Source organism: Gopherus flavomarginatus, chromosome 5, assembly GCF_025201925.1.
Source record: "Gopherus flavomarginatus isolate rGopFla2 chromosome 5, rGopFla2.mat.asm, whole genome shotgun sequence".
Taxonomy (NCBI): Eukaryota; Metazoa; Chordata; order Testudines; family Testudinidae; genus Gopherus; species Gopherus flavomarginatus.
Genome location: NC_066621.1, coordinates 99,986,840 through 100,002,383, shown reverse-complemented (window position 1 = coordinate 100,002,383; position 15,544 = coordinate 99,986,840). Strand labels below are relative to the sequence as shown.

General features: G+C 45.9%; 1 protein-coding gene across 2 annotated transcripts in view; it reads right to left on the bottom strand.

Annotated features, from left to right (window-relative positions):
• Window positions 1-6,049, bottom strand: part of PLCB2 (phospholipase C beta 2) — a 73,398-nt gene extending 67,349 nt beyond the window's left edge. Inside the window, exon 1 of one of the 2 annotated variants that reach the window (XM_050954810.1) lies at window positions 5,570-6,049. In XM_050954810.1, the coding sequence (XP_050810767.1) occupies window positions 5,570-5,653 (84 nt within the window). In that variant the 5' untranslated portion in view covers window positions 5,654-6,049. The remainder of the gene's footprint in view (window positions 1-5,569) is intronic. The other variant, XM_050954811.1, reaches the window with a different exon arrangement.
• Window positions 6,050-15,544: the final 9,495 nt, after the last annotated feature.

Below are 15,544 nucleotides of genomic sequence, written 5' to 3'. Positions count from 1 at the left end.
TGCTGCTTTTTATGGATGGAGTTAAGGCCCTGCACACTCCAAGCCCCAACACGTGGCTTCATGAAGGCTATTTAATCCATGCACTGTGGTCTGTGATGGGAGTAGCCCACACAGAGGCTTTATGACCTCTTACTTCTGTGCCATGGGTCACAATGTACTGAAGTGAATGAAGCTACTTGTGTGAACTTGCCAAAGACAGTAAGGATTGTACATTCAGGATGCTTATAATTTGTTCTCACTAGAATAAATAATAAATAAATAAAGTAGAAGTATGTTTAAAACTGAATCTGGCCATATTTAGAACATAAGAACAGCCATACCGGGCCAGACGAAAGGTCCATCTAGCCGAGTATCCTGTTTTCTGACAGCAGCCAAGGTCAGGTGCCTCAGAGGGAATGATCAGAACAGGTAATCATCAAGTGATCCATCCCGTCGCCCTTTCCCAACTTCTGGCAAACAGAGACTAGGGACATCATCCCTGCCCATCCTCGCTAATAGCCATCGATGGACCTCTCCTCCATGAACTTATCTAGTTCTTTTTTAAACCCTGTTATAGTCTTGGCCTTCACAACATCCTCTGGCAAAGAGTTCCACAGGCTGACAGTGTGTTGTGTGAAGAAATATTTTGTTTGTTTTAAACCTGCTGCCTATTAATTTCATTTGGTGACCCCTAGTTCTTGTGTTATGAGAAATAGTAAATAACACTTCCTTATTTACATTATCCACACCAGTCATGGTTTTATAGATGTCAATCATATCCCCCTTAGTCGTCTCTTCCAAACTGAAAAGTCCCTGTCTTATTAATCTTTCCCCATGCAGAAGCCGTTCCATACCCCTAATCATTTTTGTTGCTCTTATCAGAACCTTTTCCAATTCCAATATATCTTTTTTGAGATGGGGTGACCACATGTGCACGCAGTATTCAAGATGTGGGCGTACCATGGGTTTACATAGAAGCAATATGCTGTTTTCTCTCTTATTATCTATCCCTTTCTTGATGATTCCCAACATTCTGCTAGCTTTTTTGGCTGCCACTGCACATTGAGCGAATGTTTTCAGAGAACTATCCTTAATGACTCAAGACCTCTTTCTTGAGTGGCAACAGCTAATTTAGACCCCATCATTTTACATGTATAGTTGGGATTATGTTTTCCAGTACGCATTACTTTGCATTTATAAACATTGAATTTCATCTGCCATTTTGTTGCCCAGTCACCCAGTTTTATGAGATCCTTTTGTAGCTCTTCGCAGTCTGCCTGGCACTTAAATATCTTTAGTAATTTTGTATCATCTGCAAATTTTGAAACCTCATGGTTTACCCCTTTTTCCAGATCATTTATGAATATGTTGATTAGTACTGGTCCCAGTACAGATCCCTGGGGGACACCACTATTTACCTCTCTCCATTCTGAAAAATGACCATTTATTCCTACCCTTAATTTCCTATCTTTTAACTAGTTACCGTTCCATGAGAGGACCTTCCCTCTTATCCCATGACAGCTTACTTTGCTTAAGAGCCTTTGGTGAGGGACCTTGTCAAAGGCTCTCTGAAAATCTAAGTACACTATATTCACTGGAACCCCTTTGTCCACATGCTTGTTGACCCCCTCAAATAATTTTAGTGGGTTGGTGAGGCATGATTTCCCTTTACAAAAAACATGTTGACTCTGCCCCAATAAATTATGCTCATCTATGTGTCTGACAATTTTGTTCTTTACCATACTTTCAACCAGTTTGCCAGGTACTGAAGTCAGGCTTACCAGCCTGTAATTGCCAGGATCACCTCTGGAGCCCTTTTTAAAAATTGGCGTCACATTAGCTATCCTCCAATCATTTGGTACAGAAGCTAATTTAAATGATAAGTTACACACTAGAGTTAGTAGTTCTGCAATTTCACATTTGAATTCCTTCAGAATTCTTGGGTGAATACCATCTGGTCCTGGTGACTTATTACTGTTTAGTTTATCAATTTGTTCCAAAACCTCCTCTAATGACACCTCAATCTGGGACAGTTTCTCATATTTGTCACCTAAAGAGAATGACTCAGGTGTAGGAATCTCCCTCACACCCTCAGCCATGAAGACTGATGCAAAGAATTCATTTAGCTTCTCCACTATGGCCTTATTGTCCTTGAGTGCTCCTGAAGCATCAAAATCGCCCAGTGGTCCCACTGGTTGTTCAGCAGGCTTCTTGCTTCTGATGTACTTAAAATATTTTTTGCTATTAGTTTTTGAGTCTTTGTCTAGCTGTTCTTCAAATTCTTTTTTGGCCTTCCTAATTATATTTTTACACTTCATTTGCCAAAGTTTATGCTCCTTTCTATTTTCCTTACTAGGATTTAACTTGCATTTTTTAAAGGATGCCTTTTTTGCCTCTCACTGCTTCTTTTAGCTTGTTATTTAGCCATGGTGGGACTTCTTTGGTTCCCTTACTATGTTTTTTAATTTGGGGTATACATTATAGTGTCTTTTAAAAGTTTCCATGCGGCTTGCAGGAATATCACTTTTGGCGCTGTACCTTTTAATTTCCGTGTAACTAGCTTCCTTATTTTTGTGTAGTCCCCCTCTCTGAAATTCATTGCTACAGTGTTGGGCTGCTGTGGTGTTTTTCCTGCTCCAGGGATGTTAAATTTAATAATATTATGGTTACTGTTACCAGGTAGACCAGTTATATTCACTTCTTGGACCAGATCCTGTGTTCCACTTAGGACTAAATCAAGAATTGTCTCTCCTCTTGTGGGTGTCAGGACTAGCTGCTCCAAGAGGCAGTCATTTAGGTTGTCAAGAAACTTTATCTCTGCATCCCATTCTGAGGTGACATGTACCCAGTCAATATGGGGATAGTTGAAATCCCCCATTATTATTGAGATTTTTTTATTTTTATAGCCTCTCTAATCTCCCTGAGCATTTCACAGTCACTATCACCATCCAGGGTCAGGTGGTTGGTAATATATCCCAACTGTTATATTTACATCTGTTTGCCCCACTTAAGAGATGGCCAAACACATTCTGCATTAGCTGAGGCTTTGGAGCAGTCTTCAAGGTGGCTATAATGATTAGGTATCATCTATATTACAGTAGCATCCAGATGCTCTACTCTGGATGGCACCCCCTTTGAACTGGGTACTGTACAAACACAGAGTAAAGATGATCTCTCCCCCTAGAAGTTTCAATCTAATTAAATAAAAGACATTAAAATAAGTCAGTCTAGAGGAGGACGTCCTCCGTTAGAGGTAGAGTTCCAATTCCTGGGCCAGTTGAAGGTGCTAAAGGTCTGGTAGGCCATTGCTGCTCCCTGGGAATCCAAAAGCAGTGATGGTTCCAGTACGACTCCAAGACTGCAAAGGGAATACCTCCTTGCTGGATGAAGCAGACATAATCTCCTTCATTTAATCAAAACGTTTTCCCCTGCCCGCCAACAGCACCTAATCTGGATACCGTTTAAAGCAGCTAGCTTTTGTCAGGATCCTAATCTGGTCAGGTGCTGAGAAAGCAAAGGGATCCCAAAATCCAGTTTAATGAGAGGGAAAAGGAGAGTCGAGTCTTGCCAGTCCACTGACAACACTGCAGCCTACGATGTCTCACCATTTCCCTTTGCAGCACCCCTCCCTCCCGCACACATACATGTGGGACAGGAAGCATGACAAGATGGAGAAATATGAATGGAATAACCAAATCCTAATTAAGGATATGTTTTGCTGGAAGGCCATGCTGTCGACTACCTAAGGACTAAGGCCATCATTTTCAGCAGTGGACAGTGTTTTTTTGGGGAGACCAGAGGGCTCAGTTCTTAGATGATCAGTTTGAGACATCTTGGATTTTAGAGGTGCTGAGCACCCAGTATTTCCAAGGGAAGGCCTTTAAAAATCAGATTCTAATTCTCTTAAGGTGGGCACCCAAAAACAGGGACAGAAAATTGGTGTCCACTTGAAAATGCCAGCTTTAGACGATGCCTGTTTGGCCAACATTGTTCTCAGAAACAAAATACTAAGGAAGCCACGTTAGAACCCTGCTAGCAGCAATCATGATTGAAGACAGATATATCTGTGTTCCACTCAGCTCTGGACTCCTTCACTTATTTTCTACAGCAAATTATACAAGTCAGAGGCGCATCTGCCCATGTTGCTGAACTACCAGTGTCATTTTGACCTGTATTAGCACCACCCATTTCTGCTATCTGCATGCTACATCACCTGCTGGCTTGATCACTGCTAGATTGTCATTGCAGATCATTGATTACTGCATGTCCCCACTCGCCTCCTTCATCCCATACTGCTTCTACAAAGAAGGCCTTTTGTCTTCAAACTAGATCTGCATCCACTTGAGCAGCTCACCATCACCCACTACGTAGCCACTTATGTACCTTTAAAATGTGTCTCTTTTGCCATACTCTGTAAAAGCTTCCCCCAGATTCAGGCGAACTATCATATATTCATAGCTCCCCTGGTCTATTGACTTTTACCTCTAGTGATGAGTAAATCTTAAAAGGCACAGAGATCTGGCTCTAAAATAAAGACATGGACAGCTGCCCCATATCCCTGCCTGCGGCAATGCTGGAGGCCTTCCTGGGAGACAATGAGCACGGATTCTTAGACTCAGAGGAATATTTAGCACATGAATTTCTTCCTTCACTCCTGTTCCAAACCCCTTCCCCCAGACTGTCATGGGTACTCAATGAATATATCAAGCCAGTCACTTTGCAGACACAAGAAGATGGATGAGCGAGCAGCTCTTCACAGTCCTCAGCTAAAAACCAACCAAAGCAGGCCCTTGAGCCCAACCCAGAATGGTAGGAAAATAAGCCTGTACCTGAGCCCCCTTCCTAACACTGGTGAAAGAGTGGACTGAGCAGCCACTGAGCCCCTATATCCCATGCAAGTTCTGTAGCTCACAGACTAACCACATCTTCCCTGTTTGTGAACAAGGCTGGGAGAGAAGGAAACAGCTCACTGCCACACCCTCCAGCAATGGGACCAGAAGGGGAAGCAACTCTTGATTTGATTTTTTCCCCTCCCTTTGCAAAACTGGAGAGCCCTTCTGCTTGAGACCCACACCCTGGCCAACCTCGTTGGAGATCTCTGAGTGCAGAGAGTGACCCTGTCGGCACAGGGACACCTGCAGCACCAAGGACACGTTTCCTTTGTCTTAGGGAGGAGAAGGGGAGCTGCACTGACTTTCCATCTTTCCCTAGGCTGACCCATGGGACAGAAGGGGGGCCCTGATCATGCCACCAGAGATCTCCTTCATGGACCTAGGACACAGCTGTCTGTGCCCGTGCGGGTCAGAGTGCACTGCCATGACCTCCCCCACACACACAGGCACAATCACCCACCCCCCGTATCCATACACACATGCACTCGCTCAGCATCCCCCTCATCCACCCATCCCTCTCCATGCATCAGGTGCTCACACATACAGCAGACATACATTTTCCCATTGCCCCTTCCTACTTTCTCACATACAGGCTGCCCACACACACATGCACACATGAGCAGGCACTCCCAGCCCTCCAGCAGGACTTCGGCCTCCTCCGTGCCCCCAGCACATGCAGTGAAAGCCCAGGTACTCACATCGTCCCACTTGATGAAGCGCTCGCCCTTGGATAGATACTCCTTTACCTTGGGGGAGGCCAGGATGGGTGTGAGCATCGACATTCTGTCCCACGGATCTGCCCCTCAGCCAACAGGGCAGCTGCAGGGCTTGCTCTTTCTTGGTCCCCCTCTTCTTGATCTCTGCCTCTCACATCATGTTCTCTGCCACCACTGCCCTTGGCATCAGGCACCAAACAACCTCTTATATGCCAGGGAAACTTAGGGACGACCAGCACAGACAAGCAAACAGCCACTCATCTGCATTGTAAATCAGCAGTTCTCCAAACAAGCAGGTGGGTCCCAGCACAGGGAGGAGAAGTTGAAGCTTATGCAAGAGGAAAGCCTGGGATGGGCTGAGAGAAACACACACATGCACCCACTCTAGGAGAGATCTACTCCTAAGAACTCTGCACTACTGAAGTGTAACGTTCAGCAGACACTTCCGGACAGAACTTCCTTAATTTTTTTTCTTTAGAACAAGTGCAGTCTCTGTCAGTGAACCACCCAGTCGTTTATCAATTTCAACAGACACCAGCACAAGAGCACCAGTGAGCCTGGCCACATGTGATCAGCCCCCTCAACACTATGGAACCAACTACCTGGGATGTATTTATTTTACAGTGCATATTCTACCTATATGGTTCTCATCAATGGAGCATCTGAACACTTCAAATCTTTAATGGAATTATCCTCACAATATCCCTGTGAGGTAAAGAAATATTATACCCATTTCACAGAAGGAGGAACCTGAGACAGGGTACATTTAATGACTTGCCAATGTCGTACAGGAAATCTGTGGTTGAACCAGGAATTAAACTCATCTGAGTCCTTAGGAAGACCATTATTCACTAGGTCATCCTTCCCAGTTCAGGTTACCTCACTTTCAAGCAGGGATAAGTACCACTGGTGCAAATCCCAACTTTCTTTATCTACACTAGGGGGGCTGCCCCACTGCAGTTGCTCCAGCTTCTGGTCACCAATGGCTGAATCCCAAGTATAGACAAAACCGCAGAGCAGGTTGAGTGAAAGATTTATTACAGTTAATTAACCTTTCATGGCAACCTGGGCCCTAGATTTGAATCCAAAGCATGTGAAATTCATGGGTTTGATGCAAAACCGGGGACAGCAAGACAACTTTCATGGAGTTTTGCTTTGTGTTTTGAGGGGCTTTTGAACTTTAAGCTCAGAGGAAGATCTACAGAGTAGATGCAAATACCATAGATCAAAACCAAAGGAAGATCTGCCAGAGTGCCTAAAAGGCAAAACCTCCAAGTTTCTTGTGACTTCAGTGAAGAGCGCTGTGTCTGGGAGATACATAGGACAGAAGGTAAGGATAACAGTCTCTCTGTTAACTGCAGGGGCTGCTCTCACCAGATTGGGGTACAAGTACATTGACACCATTGTACAAAAGGAGCCCGCCACCCCCAAACACAGTTGAGTGCACAGAGGGCAGAACTGTCTGTGTGCTAACTGCAGGCAAGGAGGGGCATCTCCCTGGACAGGTGCAGAAGCATTGGCAGCTGAGGAGAAGTGCGCACAGATTGAAATGGATGGGACTGACAGCATTTTGCATTTTTTAAATAAAATAAATGGCAGGTTTACTGCAACACATACCCCACCTAGCAGGATTTCCATATCTGAGCTGGGATTTCATAACAGTTCCCTTCTATGAAAATCAAGCTGTAGCAATTGTGGTTGTGATCTACACCTAGCACAGACATTGTTCACGGAAGGGCAGAAGAGAAGAATATAAAAGGAAGTAAAGTTTATCTGAAAATGGTAGGTGATAAAAATCGGCAGTATGCCAATGTTGACAATCCTGTTAGTCATGGAGGCAGCCTCAGCATTTTGAAGTGAGCCTGACATAAAATTTTCGCCCCTGCCTTCCCAAACCTAACCCACCCCTACCTGGTCATCCCGCCACTATGCACAGGGCCAGCCGAAGATTCTGGGGAAGGTCAGTCGGATGTTTCTGTGGGGCATTCTCACGTTTTGCTGATTCATTTTGTCTGGAAACCATTAGATGACATTAACGCAAGGTGTAGCTAGTGATCCAGCTATAATGAAAATCAAAGATGGGAACAATATTCAGACAGGTTCCCGCAGCGGAAGCAGAGCAGTCTGAACAAAGTTAACATCTTTTAAAAGCATGTTGCAAGGGTCAATTCTTCCTGCAAGTTGGGATTCTAGACCTCCAGCCGCAGCTGGGCTTTGGGCATATTCTAGTACATTTTAGCTGTAGATAGTGCTTTCCAAACAGTCCTTTAAATAATCATCCAAGATGCCTGGTATTATCCCTGTTGTATAGCTGGGGAAACTAAGACAGGGAAGTGACTTGCCAGAGCAATTGAGATCCTCCATCTCAGAGCTGGGGTTAGATCACAGCAGTCTCTCAGGGTACGTCTACACTACGGGATTATTCCAATTTTACATAAACCGGTTTTGTAAAACAGATTGCATAAAGTCAAGTGCACATGGCCACACTAAGCACATTAATTTGGTGGTGTGCGTCCATGTACCGAGGCTAGTGTCGATTTCTGGAGCGTTGCACTGTGGGTAGCTATCCCATAGCTATCCCATAGTTCCCGCAGTCTCCCCCGCCCATTGGAATTCTGGGTTGAGATCCCAATGCATGATGGTGCAACAATAGTGTCGCGGGTGATTCTGGGTAAATGTCGTCACTCATTCCTTCCTCCGTGAAAGCAATGGCAGCCAACCATTTCGCGCCCTTTTTCCCTGGATTGCCCTGGCAGACGCCATAGCATGGCAACCATGGAGCCCATTTTGCCTTTTGTCACTGTCACCGTATGTGTACTGGATGCCGCTGACAGAGGCAGTATTGCAGCACTACACAGCAGCATTCATTTGCCTTTGCAAGACAGCAGAGACGATTATCAGTTGTTCTGTACCGTCTGCCATGCCATTGTAAATTGGTGATGAGATGATGGTTATCAGTCATTCTGTACCGTCTGCTGCTGTCATGGGTGCTCCTGGCTGAGGTCAGCCGAGGGCGCAAAGACAAAAATGGGAATGACCCCCCAGGTCATTCCCTCCTTTATGGTTTATCTAAAAATAGAGTCAGTCCTGCCTAGAATATGGGGCAAGTGTGCTAGAGAACCAGTGTACCAGAGAGCACAGCTGCTTCGTGTCAGATCCTGCAGAAATGATGAGCTGCATGCCATTCTAGGGGGTGCCCCTGCAACAACCCCAACCGTTGCTTCCCTGCTCCCCCATCCCTCCTGGGCTACCGTTGCAGTGTCCCCCCATTTGTGTGATGAAGTAATAAAGAATGCAGGAATAAGAAACAATGACTTGTTAGTGAGATAAAATGAGCGGGAGGCAGCCTCCAGCTGCTATGATAGTCCAGGCAGGACATTAAACGGTAGCGGGAGAGAGGAGCCCAGCATCTCGCTGCTATGATAGTCCAGGCAGTACAGAATCTTTTCTTTAGACATGAAAGGAGGGGGCTGATGAAGCTCAGCCCCCAGTTGCTATGATGAAGACAGTTACCAGCTGTTCTGTACCATCTACTGGGAATGACCAGGAGTCATTCCTTTTTTACCCAGGTGCCCCCGGCCGACCTCACCTGAAGCCAACCAGGAGCACTCACGGGCTGATGATGACAATGGATAGCAGTCATAGTGTACCATTTGCCCCCAAGGAGGGGAGAGGACAGGGCGCTGCTGATCATTGCCGCAGCACCGTGTCTACCAGCAGCATGCAGTAGACATAGGGTGACATATAAAAAAGTCAAGAAACGATTTTTTTCCCTTTTCTTTCATGGGGAGGGGAGGGGTTAAATTGACGAGCTATAAAATGAACCACGCCGGACAATGTGTTTGACCCTCCAGGCATTTGGAGCTCAGCCAATAATGCAAATGCTTTTCAGAGACTGCGGGGACTGTGTGATAGCTGGAGTCCTCAGTACCCCCTCCCTCCCTCCACGAACGTCCTTTTGATTCTTTGGCTTTCCGTTACGCTTGTCATGCAGCACTATGCTGAGTCCCTGCTGTGGCCTCTGTCTGGAGATTTTTTCAAATGCTTTGGCATTTCGTCTTCTGGAACGGAGCTGTGATCGAACAGATTTGTCTCCCCATACAGCGATCAGATCCAGTATCTCCCGTATGGTCCATGCTGGAGCTCTTCTTGGATTTGGGACTGCATGGCCACCCGTGCTGATCAAAGCTCCACGCTGGGCAAACAGGAAATGAAATTCAAAAGTTCGCAGGGCTTTTCCTGTCTACCTGGCCAGTGCATCTGAGTTCAGATTGCTGTCGAGAGTGGTCACAATGGTGCACTGTGGGATACCGCCCGGAGGCCAATACCGTCAGTTTGCGGCCACACTAACCCTAATCCGATATGGTAATACTGATTTCAATGCTACTCCTCTAGTCGGGGAGGAGTACAGAAACCGGTCTAAAGAGTCCTTTATATTGATATAAAAGGCCTCACTGTGTGGACGGGCGCAGCGTTAAATCGGTTTAAAGCTGCTAAAATCGGTATAAACGCATAGTGTAGACCAGGCCTCACTTCGGGCCCTGTAACTAGCCCACTCAGTCTGTCATGCTACTGAGCTTCTCCCACATTGTGTTCAGAGGTCACACTAGCTGCTCAGTTTCAGGCAGCCACCTGGGAAGGAGCTTGTGATGTTCCTGTCTCCACTGGCAACAGTCTAGGCAGCGCTTCCTTTACTAGTGCAGTGTCACCCTCTCCCAAATCAAGGCACTTGTGACTGCACAGATCCCAAAGGCCAGAATGGGGTGAGTATAAGAAACATCATTAACAGACTGGGACTTTTAGGGCAAATCACAATAATAAATATTCAGCACTAGTGATTGGGGTTACATTTTCAAAGCTAACCTTGCAAGAGGCTAGAAACGCAGGACCAGATCTTTAGGTCCAGGTGAGCTATGCTAGGGGCAGGAGCAGTTGGAGGGATGCAATGATAGCTTAAAGTCCTCCTTACTCTCACCCGATCACCTGCATAAGTCAGAAGAGTCACAGGGCTGCTGTATCTTATGCTGGCAGTTATGGCTCCCTAAGGGTCATTTTACTTGATCAGATTTTCTGGAGCACAGTGTGTTACGATGGAAGGTTTGGAAGGAGGTGGGATTTCCTGGGAATCCCCCCGGCTGCCCTTTGTGCCATGGGAGGAAAGGGGCAAGGCTTGAAGATCTGATCCATACTTTTGAAAAAAAGGAAAGCTGAGATTAGCTTTGCCACCTACGGGAAGTGAAAAGCTGGGAGCTTGCAGCTCGGGACCTTCTGGGTGCAAAAAGGCAGATCCAATTTTTCATCCTATTCATAGTTCTGGCAATATCTATGTCCCTTGCAGTGAAGGTGCCTAACTGTGAGATTGTCTGCCTCCTGCTAGTGCCAGAGACACTTCCATCCTCCACATACTTAACCCTAGAGACGTGGCTGCTTTCCCTATGTCCTGTCCATACACCACTCTCCCCCCAGCTAGTGAGAGCACCTTTTCCTGCTGCCAGCCAGATATTTTCATTATCCCCAAAGACCTTGCCCCCAAGCATCTCCTCTCTTTCACTGTGCTATGACTGCCCCCAACATAACGCGAGAACACCCCATAGCGTTTCAGTTTTCCTTGCTGAAGAAAAAATGTGACGGAGTTGGAAACTATCCTAGGAGGATGTGTACGTTTGAGCCGTTCAACCTGCTTTCAGCTAAAATCCCCTCTGTGTGGAGATGACCAGAAACTCTAGCCTCACTTCCTCTTGCAAAACCCAAATCTTATCTTTAGTTTCACACTCCCTGTTGTACATGGAGGCTTCCTTCCCTCTGCATGAAAACATGGCTGATGGATCAGTGGCCAACTAAAGCAAAAGGCCTGTTTCAACAGCTCAGCAGTAGTCCTTCAAGCATAATTTATCTCAAATTTCCTTTCCTCTGCTATGGTTCACAGAGTATGTTCGTGTAGGATGGGCCTGCTGTGATTGCAAAATAAAAAGCCAAAAAGACTCAAGTTCAAATCTCAAGATTTGATCTCTGGCTTTCTGGGCTAGCTCCTGAGGAGTGGATGCACTGGGAGAGTAACACGTTCTGCTCCCACCAGACTGTGTCTTGTCTCATTCAGTAGAGACACCTAACTAGGAGCAGTACTGAAGGGAGGTCTGTACTGGCTGGTAGAAGGCCCTGACTTTGAGAGAGTGCCCCAGTGTCTCAGTTATTGGAAACCATATGGGGAGAGAGGGAGCAGAGAATTAGGATAAGGAGGAGATGTTATAGGAAGGTTGAAAGAAAGAGGAGAAGGGAACATTTCAAAAATCTTTTCAGCCTAGGGCAGCACTGATTTGCAGTAAACTCAGCTTGAGCAAGGAACAACATGCTGAGGGCTTGTCCACACTACAGTGGCTACAGTAACCCCATAGTGAAGGAAGTATTTCTTCACACAATGCCCAATCAACTGGGAAACTCTTTGCCAGAGGATGTTGTGAAGGTCAAGACTATAACAGGGTTCAAAAAAGAACTAGGTAAGTTTCTGGAGGAGAGGTCATCAATGGCTATTAGCTGTTTGCCAGAAGCTGGGAATGGGTGACAGGGAATGGATCACTTGATGGATAATAGTCCACTTTAACTGAATTGTCTCGTTAGAAATGGTAAGGCAACCCACATCTTTTCATGTATTCTGTATATATATCTTCCTACTGTATTTTCCACTCCATGCATCTGATGAAGTGGGTTTTAGCCCACAAAAGCTTATGCCCAAATAAATTTGTTAGTCTCTAAGGTGCCATAAGTACTCCTCGTTGGGTTTTTGGGTTTTTTTTTGATGATTACCTGTTCTGTTCATTCCCTCTGGGGCACCTGGCACTGTCGGAAGACAGGATACAGGGCTAGATGGACCGTTGGTCTGACCCAGTGTGGTCGTTCTTATGTTCTTATGTTAGTGTAGAGACACACTGCAGCAATGGAAGGGGGTTTCCCATTGCTTTAGTAACCCCACCTCCCTGAGCGGAGGTAGCTAGGTTGAGGGAAGAATGCTTCCACTGACACAGCTGCATCTACACCAGGGTTAGGCCAGCACACAGACGTCACTCAAAGGTGTATAACTTTTCACACTGCTGAGCAATGTAGCTATGTCAATTTAAAAGTAAGTGTAGGCCTGGACTGAGAAAAAAGAAACACGAGGAAACAAAAGAACATAAAACCCCGGAGGAAGTGTGAGTTCACAGACAGGAGGAGGGGAGCCATAAACAAGACAGGACTAGAAGCAGGAGCTGGCACAGAGCCAGAAGGGAATCCTCGGCATGAGTGCCTAGAGTAAATGAAGAGATTTAGAATCGTTAAATGTTGACACTGTGCTGCACGTGGGCCTTGGAGTGGGAGGGACACAACAGATCCCCGCAGACAAATGGGTAGTTTTCCCTAGTATACCCATGTGTTCGGTTGCTCAGCCATTCCAAACCTCTGCTACACTGGTTGCATGGGAACAGGCTCTCACAAGATGCATTGTCATTTCCCTGTCGTAGCAGAAGAAGGAAGTGCAGAGGCTGAAGAAAATGACAATGAAAAGAAAGGAAAATCGACAGACCTTCTTCTTGCCGCAAGCAGGGTTTGGTTTGAGTTTGGGGGAAAGTTTAAGGTGAGAGGGTTTTCTTATTTTAGCTGAAGCGCTCATGTCCTACTAGCTTTCGCTCCTTTGTGGTGAAATTCTCTGACTCCATGCTGTGTGCCAGCATGACCCTATGCAACACATCAGTTCCACTGAGGCTCTCTGGAACTCTGCCCAGGAGTGAGTTTCACTCTTGTGAACTCTTCTTTATGAAGCACAACCCCCTTTCAGCTCCTGGAGGATTTCTGGGTATGTTTCCCCTTTCTTGCACTGTCTCGGCGGAATGGCTGCTCTGTTGGAAAGCTCAGTGAGGCTAGATATTTATAAAGGACTGAAACAGAAAATGTCTGAATCCATCAAGTCTGCTATGAACTAAACTGTTTTAAAGAACAATTAAACAGTGTTTTCATGCCCGTGTCGGTCATTCTACTGCAAGATCCCTCTTTCTGTTTGTGCCCATCCCTTACCCATATGATTCCAAATCCCCAAGCCTTTGCTTCTCTGTCAGGGCCCTTCTCTTCACTCCCATCTCTCCCTTGTAAGAGCCCATGTTTCTAACTTTCCCAGTCCCTGTCAGTGACCTCATCTTTATGCCTGTCCTCCCCCTGTCCTGGCTGCAGCTGCTTCGGAGGCTGGGGGAGAGCAGCCTGGCCAGAAGTGAAGAGACTCTGGCTCCGCCTCTTCCCTTCTGTCTCTGCTGGCTGTGCTGCCTCTCCTTGCGCCCTCTGTTGGGGGGAGGGGCTGTGTCCCACCTCTCCCTGACATTGTGCCAAACCCCCAGCTAATTCCAAAATAAAACAGGGTTTCCCAAGCTGTGTGAACTTTGCCTTATATAAACCCAGCTAGACTGTTTTCAGTCACTGCAGAGCCTGGACTCACGCTCAACCTTCTTCCATTTGTATGCATTTCAAAAATGCTTTAAAAATCTCTTCAGAACAAATTCACCAGAATAGTGTCTCACAGCACTGAGGGAGCAAACAACTGTGCATATCTCTTTATCAGTGTTATAGAGGGTGAACAACTTATGAATTTACCCTGCATAAGCTTTAGGCAGGGTAAAACGGATTTATTTGGGTTTAGACCCCATTGGGAGTTGGGCATCTGGGTGCTAAAGACAAGCACACTTCTGTGAGCTGTTTTCAGGTAAACCTGCAGCTTTGAGGCAGGTAATTCAGACGCTGAGTCTTTGTTGAAGTAGACAAGAGTGTCTGGCTCAGCAAGATGGGGTGCTGAAGTCCTGAGCTGGCAGGGAAAACAGGGATAGAAGTAGTCTTGGCACATCAGGTGGAAGCTCCCAAGGGGGTTTCTGTGATCCAACCCATCACAGTAGCTGTCACTGTCTCCCACCTCCCTCTGGACCCCTGGGGGTTGTTTTCCCTCTACACACACACTGCAGTAGAATACACTCTCATTCTGTGGATCTTCTGCAAGATGTAAATTAAAAAAAAGTGTTCTAATGTGCCACAATGACATGGAGGCTGCTGAGGCATCAGTGCCCTGAGCAACAGAGGGCTGTCTCCGTCGGAGGGTACTGCCCTTGGAAAAATACATCTTCTCATACACTTAGTGCCAGATTCGGCGCTGGCTTCCCCCATGTAACCTTAGTGAAGTCACGGGGATTGCACAGAGTGTAAAGCAGTAGAGAATGTTCCCTGTGTTGTGCAAACTGCTGTCACCGCAGCTTAATCAGAAACAAAGAAGATTAAAAGACCACCTATCCTTCACTCTTAAGTTGACATGGGACGCTTGGGAGAAACAGAGACTGAGTCTTCCCACATGAGCCATAGGCAATGCCAAAGCATGTATGAAAATGTCCCTATAATGAATAGGAGAAATGGCTGGGGAGGGAGGGAGCAGGCTCCATCCAACTCCAGGACTGGAGTGGGAAAAGGGAATCAGAGGATGAAATGAGGAATGCTTCATAATAAGGGAAGGAGGGGAGAGTCAGAAATCCTACCTTTACCATGAAGGGCTTAGGGATCTTGGGGTGATATGACAAAAAGCTCAAGGCTAAGTAAGCAAGCAATTACTCAAGGTCTCTTCCACTTAGAAAAAAGATGAATGTAAAGGGATGGGCTAGACTTGTTTAAGATTAGGAAATATATAGTGAAAACCATCAGTCTCCTCTTTTTTAAAATCCTGATCCATAATACAAGAACAAGGGAACAATGTGAAATTTAAAGGCAGCACAAGTGTAACCAATACAAATTAATGATTCTTTACAGAGTCTGTAATCAGCCTGTAGAAGTCACACCACAGCAGGAGGGCATCGAGACAAAACTGTGGCTGGATTTAAAAAAGGATTGTATAATTTTCTAGTAATGCATAACATTTGCAACTATGCAAGCTACAATAATAAGGATAATCAAAACTCATAGCTT